This window comes from Neolamprologus brichardi, chromosome 3, assembly GCF_056152115.1.
Source record: "Neolamprologus brichardi isolate AB-2024 chromosome 3, ASM5615211v1, whole genome shotgun sequence".
In the NCBI taxonomy this organism is placed as follows: domain Eukaryota; kingdom Metazoa; phylum Chordata; class Actinopteri; order Cichliformes; family Cichlidae; genus Neolamprologus; species Neolamprologus brichardi.
The window spans coordinates 16,437,721-16,462,048 of record NC_142106.1 but is presented as its reverse complement, the minus strand read 5'-3'; the positions used below and the strand labels follow the sequence as shown (position 1 = coordinate 16,462,048).

The 24,328-nt window shown below is 37.7% G+C and overlaps 2 protein-coding genes and 1 pseudogene across 3 annotated transcripts; all 3 read left to right on the top strand.

Annotated features, from left to right (window-relative positions):
* Positions 1-203: 203 nt before the first annotated feature.
* LOC102793320 (ladderlectin-like) lies at positions 204-2,133 on the top strand. The gene is made up of 6 exons (XM_087838164.1): positions 204-251; positions 329-406; positions 545-583; positions 633-661; positions 1,318-1,429; positions 1,793-2,133. Exons 2-6 carry the CDS (start codon positions 346-348, stop codon positions 1,873-1,875), a joined length of 324 nt encoding a protein of 107 aa, XP_087694290.1. The 5' UTR covers positions 204-251; positions 329-345; the 3' UTR covers positions 1,876-2,133.
* A 15,044-nt stretch (positions 2,134-17,177) lies between these two features.
* Positions 17,178-22,241, top strand: LOC148103627 (uncharacterized). Of its 2 annotated transcripts, XM_087832671.1 has the most exons (6): positions 17,179-17,281; positions 19,699-20,015; positions 20,214-20,308; positions 20,397-20,531; positions 20,716-21,055; positions 21,857-22,241. In XM_087832671.1, the coding sequence occupies exons 2-6, from the start codon at positions 19,724-19,726 to the stop codon at positions 21,925-21,927; spliced, it is 933 nt and encodes a 310-aa protein (XP_087688797.1). In that variant the 5' UTR covers positions 17,179-17,281; positions 19,699-19,723; the 3' UTR covers positions 21,928-22,241. The 2 variants fall into 2 exon arrangements, with proteins under 2 accessions (XP_087688796.1, XP_087688797.1); XM_087832670.1 differs by lacking the exon at positions 21,857-22,241 and having other exon boundaries at positions 17,178-17,281; positions 20,716-21,807.
* A 108-nt stretch (positions 22,242-22,349) lies between these two features.
* Positions 22,350-23,013, top strand: LOC148103626 (uncharacterized; annotated as a pseudogene).
* Positions 23,014-24,328: the final 1,315 nt, after the last annotated feature.

Genomic DNA, 24,328 nt, shown 5'->3' with positions numbered 1-24,328 from the left:
AGCTGGAAGAAGTAGTCAGCATTTGGCAATAATTTTGGTTTTGGTTGAGAAAGAAAGAAGTGCAGTAAAAGTCTGACCAGCATGAATCACGTAATACACGTGTCATTTTTTTTTCAATGTTAGTTCCCTGTTTTGAAACTACATAGAGACAGAATATAAGCAGTGATCTCAGAGCTGTTCAGCACCTTGTTCCAACCTTGGAAGGCTGAAGCTGCTGACTGGTGCTGAACAGACAAGATATTCTACAAAAGGTTGGCTGAAAACTCAGATTCTTCCTGTGTTTTGTTTAATGAAGTGCTAATAACTTTGGGTCTTTTGTTGTTAACAGAGATACTAATCATCACCATGAAGCTGCTGACTGTGTCTGCACTTCTTTGTGCAATGATCGCTCTGACCACTGCTGCCAGTGAGCATTGTAGTATAATATAGATAATGTATATATGTGTGGAATCAATAATACAAACAACATTTATAATATCAATATTATGAATGGAAATTTACCACTAAAAGTTATCAAAATTATATATTTTTCCGGTTCTTCCAGATGAAGTGGGTAAGGATGGGTCTGAATCAAATCCCCCAGGTTGGTAACAATTTTCCAATTTTCCTCTCAGATTATTGTCATGCTGAAGAGCACATCTATGTCCTAACTTGTATGCTTGTATGTAATGTATGTATTCAAATTATATGTTTTACCAGTGAGAAAATAAAATATTTATAATTTACGTATACATTTTACATATATATATATATATAGTGCAACGATACACAAAATTCACGGTTCGGTTCAGTTCGATACTTTGGTGTCACGGTTCGATATTTTTTTGATACAAGAAAATGTTCATGCCCTTTTTAAATTTGTAATTTATTAAAATCATAAATATATATTTTAACTCAAAAGTACAGTTTTTAAATTTAATGTTGCTGAAACAACAAAGTAATAAAAAATAAATCTATCTAATGGAGAAATCACTCATCTTTGGAAAAGAGAGTTTATTACAGAGAAATGGCTCTTTCCAAAATAAAAGCTATACTATACGCTTCTTCTGGGCTATATTCTCAGCAGCATATTAAACATATCAGGTCCCATAAGGAGAATCATGTGCTAACGGCTGTCTAAATGACTCGAGTAAAGTTTGTAGCATGCGTGCTTGTTGTTTTTGTCTGCTTCCACTTGTCTTTGCACTAGGATGATGTCGGAGTAAATGTGCAGTCATATTCAAGAGGTACACTACTCAATATTAGACATTAGTTCTGACACTAGAAGATATGCCTGCCTATCGACATTATTCTCTGGGGGTTTTTTGTGTTTTCTAGGAGCATTATTGGTTTTGGATCGATGGAACCCGTTTCAGATATGCAAACTGGTGTCATGGAGAGCCTAACAATGTCGGGGGCAGAGAGAACTGCCTGCATATGAATTGGACAGGTAAAACTTAAAAGAAAGTTTATGAATTCATTTTGAGGGGAACAAAAACTGTTACAGTATCCACATTTTCGCAAAAAATGCTTATCATTTGGTGTGATAAATAGCAGTGACTTACAGGAAAATAATATGAATTCTAAATTTTATTTTGAACAGAGACAAACTTTGTGTTTTACCATAATGAATAAAATAGATTGCTGTATTTCACGTCTTTAAATTTAAAGTAAATTTACATAGTGCTGTGAAAGTAGAGTCAAAAATGAATATTGACAGGTGCTCCTGCTATTATGCAAACTAAATATTTGTGTCAGTATAGACGTCCATGTGATCATGGCTTCACTTAATGTTCATTTTTGGTGCTTACAGGACACCTCTGTATGAATGACATACCCTGTGACGCCAGATTCCCATTTGTCTGCGCCAGGAAAGTCAGACGATTTCTGGGATGAAGGCTTGGTTCACCGGTCTTTGGAGCAAATAATCTCATAAATCCAGCTTAAAATGTTTCTCTTCTTACATCTTTACTTCTTTTAGTTCCCCGCAACGCTACATAAGGAATGAGTTGAAAAATGATGCAACCTGTAGTTGGATTGTCTCTTTTAATAAGAACAAACTGAGTGTGTAATGGAAAGAATGCTTTAAGCTTTCACTTTACTTCCCTGAATGAACATCATCTTCATTATTAAACCTTTAAGCATTGAATCAAACTGGTCTCTGAGTCTTTGTCACATTTTCATAGGAATGCTCCCAAAATTTCATCTTTTGTTTTTTATGATGAGGTGATGGTAAAGGAAGAATTTGAAAAGAATAGATGGGTCATGGTGTGCTGTGTGGCAGGCAGGATGGAGAACCCAAATGCAGGACTCTGAAACAGAAGGTTAAACTTAAAGCGGCAGCGTTTATTAGTTGGAGAATTTTTATAAAATTAAACCTCACAAAAAAAACAAAACTCAAAACCACAAACTGGAGAAATAGAAACTAAACACTCAGAAACTAACACAAGCACGACAGAAACACAAAGCATGAAGAGGATACAACACAACAGTGACTGAGAGAAACACAGGGCTTAAATACACCGAGGGAAAACGAGGTTTGAGACTCAGGAGGGAAGCACAGCTGGAAGAATCTAGACATAATGAGACAAGAGTAATTAAAACTAGACTGTATCCCAATCCAGGGTCTGCAGCCTTAAAGTACGCAGCCTCAACGATCCTCAAGGGCCGCGTACTTAAAGACCACTAAGGCCGGAAGTGCGAGGCTTGTGAAATGGGACGGTCTAGCCTCCGTTGCGCTGCCCAGGTTGCCTAGCAACCATGATACTAACAGCTGGAAACGTTTCATACCGCTTTGTTTGACAGAAATGAAAGAGAAAATCATTTGTTCATTTGTTTGTTTGTTTCTACATGAGCTTTGATCATTCTCTGTAAGATTAAGCTCAGCTATTGAACGGCGTATATTTTAAAGTAAAGGCTTTAAAACCAAGTTAGTACAAACGTCACTAATGTCACATAACTTTGCCGACATGTGGCCAACAGGAATGTTTTAATGTTCTTCGTTATTAAACATTTGCACATAAATAAGTGACATGATATTCAGTACTTACTTAAAGTTTACTCTTCCGGCGCCCCTCATCCGCCGTTTTTTTTTTCGGCAAAATTATCCACACCCACCGCCACGCTATGCATTCTGGGATATGTTGGGCCACGAAGTCTACACCGCCACGTCCTTAAAATTCAGGGAAATGAAGGACGCATTTGAGGGCCGCATTTCGAGCAGCCTTCGAATTGGGACAGCCTTCGTTGCTTCCCGGTGACGTAATCGACCTTAAAATGCGGCCTTTAAGGCTGCAGACCCTGAATTGGGATACAGCCCTAGACTCACTGCACGTAGGACTGGGACCATCAAAATAAAACAGGAAACAAGAGACAATTCACAAAGATGCAGACTTGACACAGAAACAGACTGAAAGAATGTGACACATGGAACACAAGGAGGACAGTGTCTGAAACTAGACGCCAGAACAACAACAACTAATAATAATAAAGAGCACAAAACCGTGAATAACAAATAATCAAGAAAAATAACTCAAACACAAAACACTGGTTAACACCCAGGACCATGACAAGATGTAATATTTTATAAAGAGGTGCATTTTATTTAGGCCTTCATCAAGAGGCCTTTAATATTCATGGTGTTTAGTAACATTTAGTTATGTTTCCTTAGTTGTTGTTTGTTTGCCCATATAGAAAGTATTACACGTATTTTTGGTCAAGTAACCAACAATTTCAAAATAATATGATGCTATATGTTTCTTTTTTAGCAAATAGCTAAAAAAGAAAGTGCCGCCACAACAATATAAAATGAAGGTGGCCATGGTCTGATGTAATGCACTGCTTTTTATGCTAGGTGTGAGCCTGTTGTCTAAGAAGTTTGGAAAGAAAAGCGTCTGGACTTCTTTAACTTGCTTGAAGACGTTTCACCTCTCATCCGAGAAGCTTCTTCAATTCTAGGGTCAAATGGTGGCGAGTTCCAGATTTAAGCCCTGTGGGAGTATCCCCAGAGAGAGACAATGGACCCCCTCATGATCCTCTACCTAATCACATGAGCTCATTGTGAAATTTAGCCCCACCCTATCATGTGATTTCCTGAGGTCAGATGGCCCAGGATGTGAGTGGACGTTAAGGCGTCTGGGAAGGGATCTCAAAACTGGATTATAGATGGCAGACAGTTGGTGTCGTAAACCACCACCTCTGTTCAAAGATGGTCGCTCACAGTGAACATAGATTCTTTCACTCCTCTTTTAAACCATCTGTCTTCTCTGTCCAAAATTGGGAACATTGGGATCCTCAAAAGAGTGACCTTTGTCCTTTAGATGCAGATGGACCACTGAGTCTTGTCCCATTGAGCTGACTCTTCTATGTTGTGCCATGCGCTTGTGAAGTGGCTGTTTGGTCTCTCCAATGTAGAGGTCTGGGCATTCCTCGCTACACTGTACAGCATACACCACATTGTTAAGTTTGTGTTTTGGAGTTCTGACTTTGGGATGAACCATTTTTTTTGTCTGAGTGTGTTGCTGGGTCCTTCACTGCTCACATTAACGCTGTGGATAAAAATATCAAGTTCACCAGGGAAGACACAAAGGATAACAGCACGATGACCTGGATGACTGACAGCCTTCACAGACACCTCATGTACATTGATGTCTTTTGTTTAGAAAACCTTAAGTTGTAAAACAGTTAGCTGCAGTCCATCTTCCCAAAAAAGAGTAACCTCACTGGCAGTTCAGAGTTTTATATGAGCATCTATAAAACTTGTTGAAACTGGTGGGGAGAAGCTGCTTGTTTTGCAGGCCCTGAGCTAAGAGGTGGCCATGATGGATATCAGGCACCAGGTATCATATCTACTGCTGCTGCACATTCCTTTATACTGATATATCTGAAGGTTTCTAAGTAATTATTCAATCAGTAAACTAAAGATTATATTAATCCCAAATAAAAATAAAAGCCAACAAGCCCATCCAGACTGTAACCACCAGTCATTATCCCATATGTGAATCTTGGGTCAGCTGGAAGGAGATATTTACGTAATATCCAGATGTGTAACAATGATATGTTAAGATCCTGTGGGTAAATCTTTAACTCTGTTCACTTCAACAGTTCAATTTAATTTTATTCATCAAGTGCCAAATTACAATTGTGCTGGGTTAAACTTTTAGATGTTTTTCTTGTGTGTTCACAGACTTTCCAAAATATTTGCACTGAAGTATTTGGCCATATGATGGGGCTGTTGATGTCAAAATTATATACTCATCTGCACCACAACACAAAACATCCAAATGTGCATGACACAATGATTACCACAATACTAGACATAAAAGTTTTAGTAACATTTGTCTACAAAGGTTTTCAGCTTTCAATGCTGCTTGTCACAGAATGAGAAGATAAATGGATTCGTAAATGTAGGTTTCTTTTTTTAAGCACAAAGACAAAAGGGTCGGAAAATTAGCAGTGATGGCGAAATGCATGATGAAGTGCCAAATAACTGAGGCTAAAACCACATGTCAGAGGTAAAATTCACCAGTCATTTTTAGAGAGAAAGTAGAAGTGAACGTTTACCACTTCTCAAAGTGTTTGAACTGTGACTTGCTTGGCCTACTGGTACTCATCAACTGCCTGTCGAGTCCTACAAGCCAGCCAAGCTGTCTTCTTTTTCAGCTTGATGTCTCCCTTTGTATATTTTGCCCACTGTTTGAGTTGACTCCATCCCCAATTGTGAGTTGTCATTTTATATCCCTAAAGCAGTGAGTGAAAGGGCTGTATCTGGGGCCTTACTGAGCTTTGGCCCCTGTGGTACATGGTCAAGAGTAAATGGTAAATGGCCTGTATTTGTATAGCGCTTTACTAGTCTCTAAGGACCCCAAAGCGCAACCAGTTTACACTTTACACAACCAGTCATCCACCCATTCACACATTCACATCACACACTGGTGATGGCAAGCTACATTGTAGCCACAGCCACCCTGGGGCGCACTGACAGAGGCGAGGCTGCCGGACACTGGCGCCACCGGGCCCTCTGACCACCACCAGTAGGCAACGGGTCAAGTGTCTTGCCTAAGGACACAACGACTGAGACTGTCCAAGCTGGGGCTCGAACCGGCAACCTTCCAATTACAAGGCGAACTCCCAACTCCCAACAGTAATAGGAAGTGGGGTACACTTCCTATTACTCTGCATGGACCCTGTTGCCACTCCCTGGGATGTGGGTACTTGTTGGTTTGGGGAGTGTGGCTGGATGTTCTGGTGTGATCGTTGACCCCCTCTCTTGGGGGCCTCTTCTAAAATGTGTGCAGCTGTTATTGTTCTGAGAATTTATGGTAAATGTGATGTTATACACCCATGAAGAATGGATTTTTCTAAAATTTTTCTAAAAAAAAACAACATTGTTGTTCGGCTTTTCATTTCGCCATTTGTTGATTCACTAGAAGAGCAAGTAACGTAATATGGGTCAAGTGATCAGCTTGATATTAATCTTTTGTGATGCACCGTCATATTACATTATTTGTACAGTACCAATGATTTGCTCTCCTCTGTGCTCAGTCGCCTAGTGCCTGAGCTCATTGTGTGACTGATGTGATTAAAGCATCTTTCTTTCAGCTTAACGAGTGAACCGTCAGCTCGTTCAAACACACGTTAAAGTCCGTTTAGTTCGACACCACCGAACAGAGGCAGCAATATAACAGAGCTAACATTAACAGTGCAGTGAATCCTGCTTGTGCCGTGATATTCAGGACTGCAAACCGAGCAGCATCACTGACTTTCAGCTTGTTGTGTTTGTGGATATATGACTGACTTTAATTATCCATAAAATCATCAGATTCTCTGTAAGATTAAGGTCAACTATTGAACGGCGTATATTTTAAAGTAAAGGCTTTAAAACCAAGTTAATGCTGAAAGTACAAACATCACTAATGTCACATAACTTTCCCGACATGTGGCCAACAGTAATGTTTTAATGTTCTTCATTATTAAACATTTGCACATAAATAAGTTACATAATATTCAGTACTTACTTTTGAAAGTTTACTTTTCTGCCGCTCCGCCGTCTGCCGTATTTTTTGGCAAAAGTATCCACACCCACCGCCACGCTATGAATTGTGGGATATATGGGACCATGAAGGCTACACCGGACCATGCTTGAAATTTGGGGAAATCGACGGCGCATTTGGAGTACGCATTGGGAGTACACTTCGGATTGGGACAGCCGTCATCGCATCGCTGTGACGTAATAGGTCTCAAACTGCGTACTCACACAGCTTACTACTTTAAACTTATAGAGACAGCTTATTTAGAGCAGAACAGTGATCTTGACTTATGAGATGAATCATTATCAATTTGAAAGTTAAAGCTAAATAAATTTTAATGACCATGACACAATGTACAATGGTAATAACAAAAAAACCCCACACCTTTCAGCTTTTCATGTATTTTGGAGACAGAATTAAATGTGCATGTTTCTATAGAACCTAGGTCAACTTCAGAAATTTTTCATAGTGCATGTTTGAGGTATCCTCTTTTTCCCCTAAACATAATAAATTTAACACAATTCAGTGGGCTATATACTGAAATTTAAGGATAGAAACAAAGTATTTCATGGTTTACCTCACCAAAGTGTGAAATGGACACACATCCAGAAGTTGCATTAGCTGGGGGCCATAATATATTTAAGGCCAAGAAGTCACATGAGAGCATTCCAGGGTTGTTAATTGACAGAAACGATTACGTTTGTCGGCAAATATATATTTACATGTAAATGTGTTAATATTGTCTGTTTACATGCATTTATGTGATTATTTTCGTTTTAATTTGAAATAAAATATCTCCCTCTGCTGTTACTAGGGATGGGTATTGATAAGATTTTCACGATTCCGATTCCATTTTCGATTCTGTTTAACGATTCGATTCTTTATCGATTCTCTTATCGATTTTTTTTTTTTAAAAAAAGGAGAACACTAAGGTCAATTAGCTTAGATCTTTGTTTTATATCTTCTCTTTGAACAAGATAGAAATTTAGGAGTAACATGGCCTTACAAACCCAACAGTGAGATCTTAACAGATCCAACCTACGGCTCTTCAATGGGGTGTCACAGGGTCCCCAGGAAAAAAAAATTGTGAATGTAAAATAATAAAATAAATATTCTTCTGTAGCAATTACACAAGAATATCCAATAATGTCCCTGCCTACAATTAAACACATTCACTTACCGAAAATCGGGGGCATCTGCTGTGGCAAATGGGTGCAAGCCTTTTACCACAAACTTAGTCACTGCTCGGTGACATTCGTCTATCCTGGCCTGAAAGAAGACGCTACCGGTAGACTGCAGCGAGAACTGCCAGCATCTGAGCCAGACTCTGTCTGTCTCATCATGGTCACCTGAATGCACAGTAATGGCAGGTTTTGTAATGAGGCAGATCGCGCTAACATAATATGCACTGTTAGTTGATTATTTACCTGCCGTATTAACGGGAGAGGACGTGCAAACGTTACCGCTGCTGCTGGGTTGAGATTCACGAGTCCGGAGCGGAATTAAAAACACGACATTCATTTAAGGTTATCGCGTGTTTTGTGAGCAAATGCTTTTGCATATTCGTAGTGTTTCCTCCCTTAAATGAAATATCTACTTTGCAAGTATTGCAAGTTGCCCTGTTGTCATCCGTTCTCGTAAAGTATAACCAAACTTTTTAGCGTTTGAGCCGCCATGTTTCCTGCCAGGTAAATGACGCTCCGCAACGTGGTGACGTCATTCGGGGCGACTGGAATCGATAAGGGAATCGTTTGCAAAAATGGCAAACGATTCCAAGGAATTGAAACAGTGGGAACCGGTTCTCAACAAGAACCGGTTTTCGATACCCATCCCTAGCTGTTACTGCAACTTACTGCAGCTTCTGTATACATGTCCATTAGGGTGGTTTAACAGATTAAATAAATTCAAAAATGCCACCAGGCAAACTGAGTTAACCAGTTAACTATTTTTAGTACAGAGCCCCGCAAGGGACATGGGAGAAAAAAAAGAAAAGAAAACAAACTCTTGTGAGATCTGTGACGAAATGGATTCTGGGATATTGCATTTCATCATTTCGAGCTGATTGGAGACCAAAACAGCCAATCAGATTTTTTGCATCCAAGCCTGTGATTGGCTGGTAATATTAAAACTAAGTAGCTGCCGCCATTGTTGGAAACTGGTATGAATTCTGGCATAGGTTGGGCCACGAAGGAAGCATTTGGAGCAGCCTTCGAATTGGGACAGCCTTCGTCGCCTGGCTCATCACCTATCCCCAGCCAATTCCAGTTTCCATCAATGGCGGGAGCTACTTAGTTTTAATATTACTCTTATTACTCTTTTTGGGTCACAAAATAAACTTATGCAATATTTTCAGGGGAGAATGTAGCTGTGTAAACTTCAAATATCTGCTCAGTCTATCAAGACATCACATGTTTGCAAAAGTGCTGCGACGTTTTCGGAGACGTCTTACCCACCAGTTTGAAGTTCATCTTCATGTTTTTTTCTCCCATGTCCCTCGCGGGGCTCTGTACTTCAGACACTTAATGTCATTCCTGCTCAAATGGATTTTACAAGCTATTTAATCTTAGAGTGCACCTAGTTTTTTCACATCTTCATTTGGCTTTGCCTTTGTTAACAAAATAATGATAAGGTGTAATGTGTCTTGTGTTGTTGTCCATCTAAGGTTATATTTACCAAATTTGCAAACCCAGTCCCGATATATAAAACATTAAAATTGAAATATGAATGTACTTCTTTGTTTTCACCTATTTCCGTAGCCCTTTTTTTTTCCTGTCCCGTTTGGTTCTTTTGCCATCAGAATTATTGTCTAAAGGTGAAGAAAGATGCCCAACGGATTTACTTTACCAAATGGACCATCCCAGCCTTGCCGTAATGGCCTATTTGATTCACCTTTTATTGTTTACTTTATTTTTTATTTTCACTTGCTAGATACGGGACAGACTTTGAATAAGGAAAAGAAAAGGGGAGAAAGAAAGAGGGAAGAAAGAAAAACAGCGGGGATGAGGGACGGGGATAAAGGGCAAAAAACAAAAAACAACAAAATAAGCAGACAAAAATACATATATCGATCACCTGGATCACCTGTTGAGAAAGAAAAAAGAAAACAAGCATTTAACAAAGGATAAACAACATCATGATGATCTATGGGTATTTAACAGTAAATACTAAGTATTAAACATTATTGTGCAGCACGTAAGATCGACAGCGCACAGTGTGCTTTGAGGGAGGAGCCAAAAAGTAGCCCTTGTGTGTGGAGTTATTCTTTCTCACACTGTTGTAATCATGATGAGCTTAAGGTTACATCGATTTGACGTCACTTTCATTGCATTGTTCGCTCTGGCTCTTTGTGTTTCAGTGTCCCAGGCAGTTCTGTCTGTACCTACTAGTTTTCAGGTTACTCCATAAAATGACTGGCCAAAGTGTTACTTTAATTTAGGACTGATAGAAAACTGTTATTTTGGCTTGGGTGGCTTGAGGTTTAAACGAAAAGAGCAGGAGGATGGATTAAATTCAGTCACCAACACGTGGCCTTAATTATGCGAGCAGGAGTTCATTAACACCAGCACATACCTTCAAATGCAACTGTCTTCCATTTATACTCTCTGACTCGCCCAATGTGAGTAGCTGGAATGACCCAAGTCTCATGGTAAAGAAACCAAATAAAAAGCTAAATATCCACATAAACTCAGAACGTTTATTTTGTTCACCCGGATGAAGCATTTTAGTGGGAGAATACATTTATGTACTTCAATAGTACATAGTCTCAACTGACTGCAGGTTTCTCCCAGCCCTATGCAATGTCCTTGATGATTTAGCATGCGTTAAGGCATCAAATATAATGCAAAGAAGATTTTTTCATATATACAAATTCATATACACATATGCTTGGATCACTTATATATGTTGAAAACACCTTAACTTAAACCGCCCTAACCGGTTTTGCCCTTAGCACTTTGGTTTGTCCCTGGGGCTTACAAACAAGTCATTTAGCTCCTTTAGCTATTTTGCTCTCTTTTAGGAGAGAACAAGGTGAGTACTGGGAAAACAAGGATCTGTGAGACACTGTGATTTTTAAAGTTTTTGTGCCCGAATTGTATTGATGCTTCAAAACAAACTGAAACCCATGTCCACTGTGCCACCTTCTGGCTAATTTGGCTATTGCCACATCTTGATAGCTATTTCATAAAAAATGACAGATGTTTTGGGGAAATTCCAGAAAAGAAAAAAATCAATCAATCAAACAATCAACAAAAGAAAAATATTGAGACTTTTAAAGACCACAAAGCTTTGGCTGTCATGAAACGTGCTTCAGCGAAATGCACCCATCTGCCCCCCCTGTGCAACACACAATAAACCAGTTTTGCAAAATACAATCTATTGAAAACAGACTGCTATCTTTATTGTGATAACCACACAAGTTCTCAGCTGTTTTGGGGCACAACCAGCTTTTTGCTTGCAGCTTTTGCCTGTCTTGGGGGAAAAAAGCCCTCAAAGTTCGAATGTGTTTTGTACATGGCAAGCTTCCTGGGAGTTCATGTCATGACTCGGGTGGCTGTAGCTCAGGTGGCAGAGCAGGTCAGCCACTAATCAGAAGGTCGGTGGTTCGATCTCAGGCTGCCTCCTGGCTGCATGCCAAATATCCTTGGGCAAGATACTAACCCCATGTTTGCCTATTGTGGTCAGAGGGCCCGGTGGCACCAGTGTCCAGCAGCCTCGCTTCTGTCAGTGCGCCCCAGGGCAGCTGTGGCTACAATGTAGCTTGCCATCGCCAGTGTGTGAATGGATGGATGACTGAATGTAGTGTAAGCTGAATGTAGCACTTTGGGGTCCTTAGGGACTAGAAAAGCGCTATACAAATGCAGGCCATTTACCATCATGTTTATTCTACAAGCAAAACAAGAAGCTGGAGTAACATAAGGTTTATTTTCATATAATTCAACAATAAATACATAAAATTTAAAAAGACTGAATCTGTGTCCCTTCTGTAAAAAAATTTTTTTTTCACACATCAGCACCTTTTTAATTTATTACTAAATTTTTATTAATAAAAAATATAATAAAAATATCATGGATTTTATTTTATTTATTTATTTTTTCAGTATGAAAACTCCTTCTGGCTGTGGCTTATGCAGCATTGGCATTATATAATGGTCTTGGGGGTCCAGGCTTCCCTTGCAAAGTCAGCTGAATTATACTGATACACTTCAATTACAAGTTGCACAAATTCATATACTTTGGTAATAAAAAAAACTTAAACACCCATGTCACTGATAAGTTATTGGAGAATGAGCTCAGGTTCCCAGTAGTTTAACTTGCTTCTGCCGCAATTATGGTAACCGGAATGACTGATGAGCACACTGACCTGATGGACCAGTGCAGGGCCATTGTGTCTTCAAAGGTCTGTGTGTGTCTTTGAAACTAAAAAGACGTTTTCAGCGTGTCTGTGCAGTAAATTTTTAGCATGATGCTAATAGAAATTGCAAAACAAATGGAAACAAGTGTTGAGGATTTGTACTTGAAGTCAGTCACCCTGGGAGTGGTGAGTTCAGTGATTCATTTCTGCATTGAGAGTAAATGTGTGTCCTGCTTTGACTCTGCTAATCTAATAACAGAAAAATGGCTTCAACATTTTTATTTTAAGTAAGTAGTTTAATTATGATGCAATATTCATTCAGACATAAAGTCGCAAAGTGTTGTATAATCCAAATAATAAAAATGAAGAATAATCAAAATTGATTTGAAATAGAAAATTAAAAAAGAGTTAACCCTTTAAAGCCGGTCGGAGCGGGCATGCACCGTTTTGCGTAACTATTTTTAAATCCCGGTAGCACTGCAACCACGTGAGCTAGCGCAATAAATTTTTTTGCATATGAAACCGGAGGAGTTGTACTTACATCTTATGCCATCAGCTTGTCCTAGGTCACGGTTTCCTTCCACATATAGCTTTGCAAAAACTGCATAAAAAGCGCTTGCAGCAACAAAAACATAATATTCCAGAAACACGCTTTGCCGATCCGATCAGCTGTTCGTAACACTTCCTACGTCCATCAGCGCGAACTTTCGCATGTCTGCCATGACCTGCCCGAAACCGGAAGTGACGTCATTTTCACGGAAATGTAGTTTTTAACCATCAAGGCCTTATGAGCCTATAGTTGTGTTTTTAAAAGTTATGTTTGACTTTTTAACTTTCTGTGTTGTTTCTGGGATGCTTAGGACTCATATTGCACTGCTGGAAATAGTTTATTTTGATGCATATGCTGCTTTTTTGCAAATTTGCACTATAATATTTATTTTCGTTTTTCCTGCAGTGTATAAAAATTGGTGTATTTCAAAAATAAAACTATGAAGACACTCAAAATAAATTTCCTGTGGTGGGAAACTATTTTGTGCAACTTTTTTGTATTTACAGTTTTGAGGAATAAGCCTCTTAAATTTCTCTAACTAGAAATATATGTTAAAAAAAACAAAAACGATTTTCAATTTTTTTGTAGTTTATTGCACTTTTTTGCAATTTATGTAATTACTATGCACTTAATGCATACATATTATTAAAATTTAGGCTGTAATGGTTGTATTGATGTATAGCAACTCGAAATGCTCCCAAAAATGGCTCTACAACATGTAAAAATATAATATAAGCTCTGGCGGACTTGGTTCTATGGTAGGTCTTAAAGGGTTAAAAACAATATAAGAATCAGTTCAAATACAGCATTAAAATATGAATAAAGAAAAACAAAATTTAAAACAGTTACTAATAAGAATCTAAACGGAAAGCCTTATTAAACAAGAAAAGGTTTCAACTGAATGCTCAACCAATCAGAAATACCAAACAATGGTGTGGCTTCATTGGGGAAAAACTAATTATATGGATTAAGTTTTTAGTTAACAGTAATGACTCTCAGCTGCCTAGCTTAACATTAAGCTAGTGATATCAGTTAAGCTAACACCATTTAACACTGCTACCTTTTGGGAGCTGTGGTGGTTTTAAAGATGAAAGAAGTGGCACCAGTTTATTGTGTTAATGGTAGTTTCTATGAGTAATCTAATCAAATGACCAACAAAAGAACGAGCTCGCTGTCAAGGAATCAAGGAATATGATGTCTGGGCACCAAATTGGAAATACCAACCAATTCAAACAGGACAGCAGATAATAATAATAGGCTGTGTGTGAGAATATTGAAGTAACATGGGAGACTATCTGAAGCAACATCAAGTTATTGCTGCTAAAGGGGATTTTACAAGCTATTGAATCATGGCCTGAACATTTTTTTCACAAACTTCATTTTGGCTTAGCCTTTGTTAACAAAATAATGATATGGTGTTATGTGTCATGCAGTGTTGTTCATCTGAGGTTATATTTACCTCAGTTTAAGACTCAGTCCTGATACATAAAACCTTAGGTATTAAAAAAAGGTGTACTTCTTTGCTTTTACCTGCGTTTTTAGGCCTATGGGCCCAGTTGTTCTTTCTCACACTGTTGTAATCATGATGAGTTTTAGGTTACATCACCTTCATTGCATTGTTTGCTGACACTCTTTGTGTTTCAGCTTCACAGCCACAGCCAGTTCTGTCTGGACCTTCTAGTTTTCAGATTACCCATAACTTCAACTTCAAAAGCAATGTTTTTTAAAAAGACTTTGTTAAAGCTCTTATTGTAGAAATCTGGGTTGAATATTTGTTGCAGGGGGTGGACAGGTGTGAACTATATCATGTTATCCTGCACAGTGTGGAATATTTTGTGCTTTATCAAAATATCACACAACACTTTTTGTGTTTTCCATACAACATTTTTGCATTGTTGTTGTATTATTATGTATTAATTACATCAGTATTGTTGCTAGTAGATAGCTCCATGCCCTCCTGGGTTTTAAACGCACCTTAGAACACATCAACACTACATATGAGCGGGCGGAGGGATGTTTAGAGTCTTCACACCCCCGTTCTCATTGCTGCTGCCGTCGGGGCATTCTGCTTCTCTTTTTTTTTTTTCTTCTGCTTGTTTTCTCTTTTTTCTTTCTCAACATGTGATCCAGGTGATTGATATATGGGTTTTTTTTGTCTGCTTATTTTGTTGGTTTTTCTTTTTTTGCCCTTTATCCCCGTCCCTCTTCCTCGCTGTTTTTCTTTCCGTCTTTCTTTCTCCCCTTTCTTTTCCCCAGTCAAATCTGTCCCATATTGAAAAAAAAAAAGTATTGTTGCTAGTGAGGAACTGAGTCCACTCAGTTACAATTTTAAGTAAAAAACAAATTAGGTTACGCTGAAATAAGACTGATATAACAAAATTTTTCTTTTTCATGGTGTTTAATAGCATTTATTGTGAAAAGATGTATTATACTGTGAAAAATCTGATTTGTTAGAATTAAATCTTTTTTCTCCCCAAATTTCAAGCCAGTTCTACCTTGAACCAAATACTGCAGAATATTTTCAGGTACCAAAAACAGATACATGGATTGTGAAAACCTGATTGTGTGTTATTGATAGACTGCCATGTGTTGCCCAGAACATATTTTAATGACAAAACAAAAGTAACTTATGTGTTACAACTACTTCTCAGAAGTGCAAAAGCTTGTTTTCACAAATTTTACCTGCCTGATCACACACCTTGGACACACATTTGGCAGGGGTAATTGTACTTTCATGTACAAAAAAAAGTCTGTGCACCTGTTTTGGTAGGTGAAATTCTAGGATGTGTATGTTACTGCAATATTGAACTGGTGTGTGTTGTCACGACTGTGTCTTTTATACGCAGTGTGGTCAATCCTTAAAGGCTCCATCCGAAAAACGTCTAGCTTTAAGGGGAGAAACGGAATTTGTTTAAAAAAATGTGTGCTTACTTTTAGTAAATTCAATTTGTAGCAATAATTTAATGTGTTAGAACTTTATTAACAAGTGTCTGTTTCAATGCAGTTCACAGAATGTCCAAAAATAACAAAATGATGGCCCAAAAAAGTAGTTTTCTCTCTTGAAAATCTAACTATTCCATTTCCATAAAATTTTTTCTGACCTCACATCTGACTAGGCAGATAGATAACCATCATCCCATATAGAAAAAGCACACCGTAGTTGCTTTTTTGCAGATTTATTTGATTGGATGCATGATGAAATAAATGAATGGATGAATGAATGTTAAAACTGTAATTAAAACACAAAATAAAACGTGAGAGCTGACATAAGCAAACATTCTTGGAATTAGAAGATGCTATGACCTGTTACTATGCAAAGAGAAGCAGATCTAAACAAGCTAATATTAGCAATTAGCTAGCGCTAATTAGCATTTAGGCTAGTTTTAAATGAAGCACATCATTAGGAGAATTCACTTGCTCAAACTATCACAAGCAACTCACAGCAGTTAGTGCCAAACACACACTGGTAAAACACAACATTACTGCCAACTTACAGACTTTGTTGGCTTAAGAGGCAGCATAGGTAGGCACAGGAGTAGCTAACTGCCCTTCTCCTGTTAGACACAAAGTAGCGTCAGGTAGGATGTCAAAATAAAATGAACAGTGCCCCAGAAACAAATGAAGACTGCATGAACTTATATAACACCACATAATATGTGGGGCGACTCTTAAGGAGTCAGAACAAAACTCATATAAGTAAATTCTTCTTAAATAATAAATAATTTGAAGAACAATTCCTCATAAAGAGGCTAACAAGGTAGCAGTTAGCATTCAACTATTTTTTCCCCATTTTCACACGACTTTTTCAATTACAAGAAACCAGGCATGTCTGTTACTGCAATACATATATATATAAAAAAAACATAATAATACAACAAGATTATATTAAACGGCAGTATGATCACCAGGTTGCTTAATTAGATTGAAGTGGGATAATAAAAATGTATGATGCATTTCTAAGGTGTTTTATATTTACCTGCAAAAGCTGTCTGTAACCCAGATTAACACAATACAAGGTTGTAACTAAAGTTACCTGTGACCTAAACAGACTGTATGGGAACTCAAGACTCAATGAATCTCTGTGAATACCAAGAAGGAAGTGATGTAACACAAAACTCATCATGACTTAGCATTCTGAGAAAAGAATAAATACACTGACAATGGCTCATTTTCTGATACACAATGAGTAAAAAAAGGAGTAAGATGAAGTGCTGCATGATGACAAGGGGCAATTAATGCATCATGTGAAATCGTGATCCAGTGCTTCTGTGAGAGATCATATCATGACAAAGCAGAATCTGCAGAATAAAAGGAGAAGACACAGCAGACGCTTTCAGACCTGAATCAGCACTCCAGCTGACACTGAGCAGAGTGAGTACACTTTTTTTCTTTTATGAAAATTAATATTAAAATTAAAATGCAAATGCTTATTGCATAAAAAAAATCAACAAGTCAGATTTTTAAGTATCTGAAGACATTTGTAGTAATTCAAACAATAATTTTTGCAAACAAAAACTGAATTATAAATTATAAAAATCTCTCACAACTATGACAATTTTTTGAGAAAGAAGCATCTCTTGTGGATGAAATTTGGCTTTTCTTAATCTATTATTTATTTTTTGGAAACTGTATTGGGGGGAAAAAAGTAAAAAACCAAATGTGAAAATTAAATTATTTGTACATTTTAAGTTTTTGTATATTTAACTCAAGTTTTCTTAACTGGGTTATCATTTTCCAAAGCTGTTTTAAATAAGAATGTTTTCTTACAATGCTCCTACTTCCACTTGTTTTACCTAAGCCTAACCTTTCACTCTTTCTTTTGTCCCTTTTTAAATTTCCTTCTTCACTTTTTCCTAAATCTAACTCTAAACTCTCTACTTGTTCTCCAGTCCTTGTTCCTTACATCCCTTTCCTCTGCTTTGATGCAAACATTGTCTTTCCTTATTTTTTTCTTTTACTTTATTCCCTTCTGCTCTCATTCCCTAAACCTTATCAAAACTCTCCCTCTGCCTTTGTTCCTTCTCCTTCATTTCACACTCCACCTCTACCCATCCCTTTTCTCAATCTTGGCTTAGCTATTTGTTATTTTATGTTATTTTATTTTTTTGTAAAAACATCTTTTGCATGGCAAAGAGGAATTTAGAGGTTCTATTCATTTTACATATTTTTTAGATTATTCCAGTATAGATCAAGTTAAAATACATTTTAGAACCTATTAATGAATATAGGATACTATATTTACATCTAAATAATTGAAATACTGTACAAAAAAACATTATGGAAAAATTACAAGTGAACTTTGGATAAAAACGTGGTATTAGTTATTCTAAAAAGAAGAATATTAAAAAAACGGTGTGCTTACTCTGACACAGATTAAACATATAAATACTTTTATAACAGCTGACTAAAAACAAAATAAGAAACACATTTGATAAATTATTGTAAAAGTAGATTTTATCACATATTTCATATCAGCATGCAACCTCGCTCTCATCCACCATTCACACTGCTCCGTCTCAGTCTGCTTTCCTTTTTCAGACCTGAAACCTGTCTGATAGAGCTGCTCTACTCTGGATTAAACTCTTAATTTGCTCTGACTAGTTCTCCACACTTTGGACTCTGCTCAGTTCAGCTCCGGTTTCCCTGTTGCTCCACGCAGCCAAACCCGCCCAGTTCTCCAGGTCTCTCTGTCACAGCTCAGTATTCCATCCTTGAACCGTTAAGCTGTCAATAATTATTTATCTTTTATCTATCCACAATCCATTTGACTAATTGCTAATAGTTAAATGTCTAATGTTAGTTTTTGCACTCATCGGGTAAACATTAACAATTAAAATATATCAGTGTCTGTGAAACAGGAACTTTCACCACTGAAATTCCTCTTAAAGCCGTGCTGTGTGAAATTCTGCGTCAGCTAAAGCAGGAAACCAAGATGGCCTTTTTGATATCAATATTGTTGCAAATAAGTATTTTACATGATATTAATTTTAGTATTGATTACTATCTGAATATCATTTTTTGACAACAGTAAGACTAGAAAGTGTTATACAATTTTGAATAAAATAAACAACAGAATTCATGCAAAACAAATAGATTACTTGTTCGTGACTGTTTTGTGTTTTGCCTATTTTATGTTTTTCGAGATCATGCTTAGCCCTCTGGTCACTTACTACAGTAAGGGGGGTGGGGGTGCACACAACCGGTCAGTTTTAACATAAGAAACAATTTTCACCACCAAATTCAGTTCAGTGGGTGAGTCAATGTGCTGTTCAGTGGGTTGTTCAGTAGATCGTAAAAGTGGGTTTTTCATTTGGGGAGGGGGGGGGGGGGGGATTCCCATTCATTTCCTATGGCGGTCAATTTTGAGTGGGAAAACCACAGAACAAAGTTCATTAAAACACTCAAAATTCAACGAAAAAGGGGCTCATTACTTTTATATGTTCAAGTGTGTGTAGTGTGTAGGAAATCGTAGGGCCTTGAGGCAATTGGATGTAAAACACAATATTTATTTATTTATTTATTAATATTTTTAATTTATAAATCGGTCAGATTTGACCCAAACACAACAGGAAGCTTGGTGATATAGTGCTAGAGTTAGGGTTTGGTTAACATCTGTTCCTTTTTAGAGAATTTTTGTAAGCCCGGAAACTTACAAAGTAAAATCTCTTAATAGAAAAAAAAAAAAGTAAAAATAGGCTTCACTGAAAATTCAGCATATTCCAATATTCAGCGCATGGTTAAAACAAAATCGCCCTCAAGACTTTAACATTTTGATGTGTTGTCTGAAGGTCAACTTCCTCCATCATCATCTTCATGATCACCATGAAGATGCTTGCTGTGTCACTTACACTCTGCACTGTCCTGGCGATAAGCCAAGCCATACCGATCAGCTCCACCATGCCCTGGGATAAAGGCCATTGTTACCATGAAAGAATGAATTGCTCAGACCTCTTTGGATCATTCTGCCCTAAGTGTGATGATGATGGAAACTTCCTTCCAAGGCAGTGCTCAGGGTCTACCGGGTACTGTTGGTGCGTTGACATCATGAGTGGAAAGAAGATACCAAATACAACAACACCACCTGATACCCCACCTGTTAACTGCAGTGAGTGGCTTTAGCAATGTGTACCCACATTACACTAAGTCATTCAAAAGCAGAAACCTGTACAAGACAAGTAAAAACATGTGCAATATAATGAATAGATCTAGCACACAAAATGTTAAAACATAAGTATAACTGTGCTTTTTTAATTTTGTTGATTTGGACTTTGTTTTTGTTTTTTTAAATTGTTTGTTTTTTAAGTGATAGTGGACTCTGACTGCCCAGTCGGCTGGTCTCAATTTGGTGACCGGTGTTTCAACTATATCAGCACCCCAAAGACATGGACTGAAGCTCAGGTGAGCTCTCATAGAGATGATGAATACAACATACTATTCATTCAGTTGTTCATATGTATTGTAATGAATACAAAATGGCTCCCCCCAGATTTTTTGTCAGTTCGATGGCGGCAACCTGGCATCCATTCACAGTTATGAGGAAAACCACTTTGTCCAGTCTTTGACCAGAGGGGACACCCACAACTTCCCAGAAACCTGGGCTGGTGCCACTAATGCCGTCCATGTATGGATTTTTTTTTTTTTAAATCAGTGTTATAATCCATGCCTGTACACTTAGTCAGGATTGAAATCTGACAACTTCAGTGGAAATTAAATAGTTGCAAACTTAAACACTACCAAAATCCCACCTAAGATATAACTATGCAAGTTAACTATCTGTATTTATGTATGTTTGTGTCTGTCCATAGCCTGGTTTTTGGATGTGGATTGATGGCTCCAAGTTTTACTATGAAAACTGGTGCGGTGATGACGATCATGATGATACGAGTGAAGAAGACAGCCATGGCAAATCCAGTGAGAAGCACAGCCATGACAATACAAGTGAAGAAGACAGCCATGGCAAATCCAGTAAGAAGGACAGCCATGACAATACAAGTGAAGAAGACAGCCATGGCAAATCCAGTGAGAAGCACAGCCATGACAATACAAGTGAAGAAGACAGCCATGACCATGAGCATTACAGTGAAGATGACGACCATGACAACACCAAGAAGACAGCTAGCCTCTGCATGAAGATAAATTGCCATCGTAATGCTATAAACACACATAAATACACACACATGTACACATACCAACAAACTAATACGAATACAGATAAAGTTAGCCTGCTGTTATTCTTACTTATGTTCCAAGTGGAGATAAAAATGTCACGGTGGGTTTTACATTACTTTACAAAATACAGTTTACAAAAGAGTGTAACTAGATAAAGGTGTTCATTTAGTACACCTATACTGGGGGAAAACTAGCCAGTAAGTACACATGCATTGCTGGGACAGTTAGCACACATATATTATAAGTAGACTAGTCAAAAAGCACATCTGTATTATAGTGACACGAGTTAGCACATCTGGTCAGTTAACACATCTACATCTCAAATGATCACTTAGAACATATACACAGCAAGGCCAATATATGGATTGGGTTTACCATTAATGTATTTTATTTACACACTTTTTGTACTTTAATATCCTAAAGGAAAATCAAAGCCATTCACCTCCTTTGAGTAGGTCTAAGGTTGAAAAATACTCTGCATTAGCTGATTACTAATGTTTGCTAGGTGCCTGACAGTGAGCTAGTATCTTAAGCATGCTCCATCTGAGACCTTCATGTTTTCCCCACACCTCATCCAAAGCAAAGTTTTTAGAAACATTTAGAAAATAGCTCGGTCAGATTCACCTTTGCCACTGTATTGACATAAGAGCAGCCACATATTCAGTCACAAAGAATCTACAAAATGACCCTGACCGATAGTAGGATCAGCTAAAACACACAATTTATAATTCCAGTTTGAAATTCTTAAATTCACATTTGTTTTCCTTGTTTTTGCAGTTAAACTGAAGTGGTGCACTGCAACCTGCAATAATAACGCCTTCCCATTTGTTTGTTCGAAAAGGATCTGAATTCAGACCAGATGATGAAAAAACCAAGAGTCTTGACTATACGCACTACACGTGACAGCCCCACAAAATTTGTTTCTTACTATTTTTTGTTTTGTTTTATGTTTTTAAACGTAATCAATAGGTATTAAAAACATCTTTTAGGGGTAGTTTTTGTTGTTCAACCAGTTGTTTACTGAATTTGGTTCAGTTCTAGATATAAATCCAAATCATTTGTGCATGTGAACTTGGATCAAATTCTTCCAATAATCTATTTTTGTATAATCAAGCATGTTTCAATTACTCTAAGTATAAAAAACACAATAAAAACTAAGCAACACAAATGAATTGTGTTTATTGTCACTTAATCAACACAATCCCTCGGCCACCACGAGGGACCCGCTTCCGGGTCCCTCGTGGTGGCCGCCTCGTGCTCTCGCTTCAGTATGCCACCCAAGAAAGGCCCAACACCAGAGGAGGTTGAGGACATTAAAACCTCCCTTGGAGCGCTGTGCGGAGACGTGGCCGCAGTCAGGGCGCAGCAGGAGCTGCTTCTGGGGCTTCTGGAGGAGGTAAAACAGCTACGCCTCCAAAATGCCGAGAAGGACAGACGGATCATGGATCTCGAGCGGCGGGTGGATGAGCTGGAGCAGTACACCCGTACGAACGATGTGGTCGTACGCGCGCGCGGTGGCCGGGAACGTCGGGGAGCCCAGCAACGAGGAGACCCGCTCGGTGGAGCAACAGGTGGCGTCCTTCCTCCAAAGCAAGGGGATAGAGATGGACCTGGAGCACATAGAAGCATGTCACTCACTGCCCAGGAGGAGTGACAGACCGCCGGCCGTCATTATGAGATTTGTCAATCGGAAGAACAAGGTCGCACTGATGAAACAAGGACGCAAACTGAAAGGCACGGACGTTTTCATTAATGAGCATCTGACACGAAAAAACGCAGACATCGCGAGGAAGGCAAGGCAACTGAAGAAGAACGGTAAAATACAACATACATGGGTAACAAACTGTAAGATTTTCATTAAGCTAAACGGGACACCAGAAGAGGCAAAAGTATTGATAGTGAGGAACATGGAGGATCTGGACAAGTATAACTGACACCAATGTATCAATTACACCAGGAAATGACATGGACACGTTGAAATTAATTCTCCAACAGAAAGTAATTGATCTAGATTGTGAATATAAGGAGCATAATATAATAGACCCAGAAATAGATTCTGAAAGTAACTTTCTCTCTTCTTTTGTTAAAAATTGTAATTATTTCACTCAGGAACAATATGAAAAAAAAATTAACCTAGACGGGAAGCTCTCATTAATTCACTTTAACAGCAGAAGTATGTACTCTAATTTTGATTTCATTAAGGACTATTTGCAACAATTTTCTCGCCCCTTCAGTGTTATAGCCATCACTGAAACTTGGTTCAATGTCGATAAAGGAATAGATTTTTGTTTGAATGGATATGATTTAAAATACATGAATAGATTAAATAAGGCGGGCGGCGGGGTTGCTATATATGTTCATAACTCTATAAAATATAATGTTGTAACAACTATGTCTATGGCTATTGATGGAATTTTGGAACGTTTGACTATTGAGATCATGAATGAAAAAAAGAGAAATGTTATAATAAGTTGCATATATCGGACACCCAGTTCAAGTATTGACACTTTTAATGAATGGATAGAAAAAACGTTTGCTTCGGTGAACCAAAAATTACTATTCATCTGTGGTGATTTTAATATTGATTTGCTAAATCCAACAAGGTTAAAAGCCATTGATGACTTTACTGACACGATGTACAGCTTATCATTATATCCAACAATAACGAAGCCAAGCAGAATAACATTACATAGCGCCACTATTATTGACAACATTTTTACTAATGTCATGGATTTCCAAATTAATAGTGGCCTGCTTGTCTGTGATATAACTGACCACTTACCAGTTTTTACTTTGTGTGACTGTGATTTAAAAAAAATAGATACCAAGATCATGATAGCAAAGCGAATAATAAATGAAGAAGCAATTCATGCTTTCAATTTTGATTCCGCACAACAAGATTGGAGTTTGGTGTATGAAGAGTCAGATGTGGACAAGGCTTATGATAATTTTCTAGATATTTTTACCATGTTGTACAATAAACATTGTCCTGTAAACGAACACATGACAAAGAAAAAAAAGATAAAAAGTCCTTGGCTCACAAAAGGAATTATTAATGCTTGCAAAAAGAAAAACAATCTGTATAAACAGTTCATCAAAGTAAAAACAAAAGAAGTGGAACAAAGATATAAAGCATATAGAAATAAATTGACTGATATTATAAGAACTTTATTATAGAAGAAGATTATATGAAAATAAAAACAATATAAAAGGAACTTAGGATGTGTTAAACAACTTAATTAAACAAGG

What these genes read in the sequence shown, in the direction of transcription:
- LOC102793320 (XM_087838164.1), top strand. Translation starts at nt 346, where the DNA reads ATGAAGCTGCTGACTGTGTCTGCACTTCTTTGTGCAATGATCGCTCTG. An exon ending in CGCTCTGACCACTGCTGCCA is followed by an intron (nt 407 to 544) that starts GTGAGCATTGTA and finishes CGGTTCTTCCAG; the next exon opens with ATGAAGTGGGTAAGGATGGG. An exon ending in GTCTGAATCAAATCCCCCAG is followed by an intron (nt 584 to 632) that starts GTTGGTAACAAT and finishes GTCATGCTGAAG; the next exon opens with AGCACATCTATGTCCTAACT.
- LOC148103627 (XM_087832670.1), top strand. Translation starts at nt 19,724, where the DNA reads ATGATCACCATGAAGATGCTTGCTGTGTCACTTACACTCTGCACTGTC. An exon ending in TACCCCACCTGTTAACTGCA is followed by an intron (nt 20,016 to 20,213) that starts GTGAGTGGCTTT and finishes TTGTTTTTTAAG; the next exon opens with TGATAGTGGACTCTGACTGC. An exon ending in AGACATGGACTGAAGCTCAG is followed by an intron (nt 20,309 to 20,396) that starts GTGAGCTCTCAT and finishes GGCTCCCCCCAG; the next exon opens with ATTTTTTGTCAGTTCGATGG.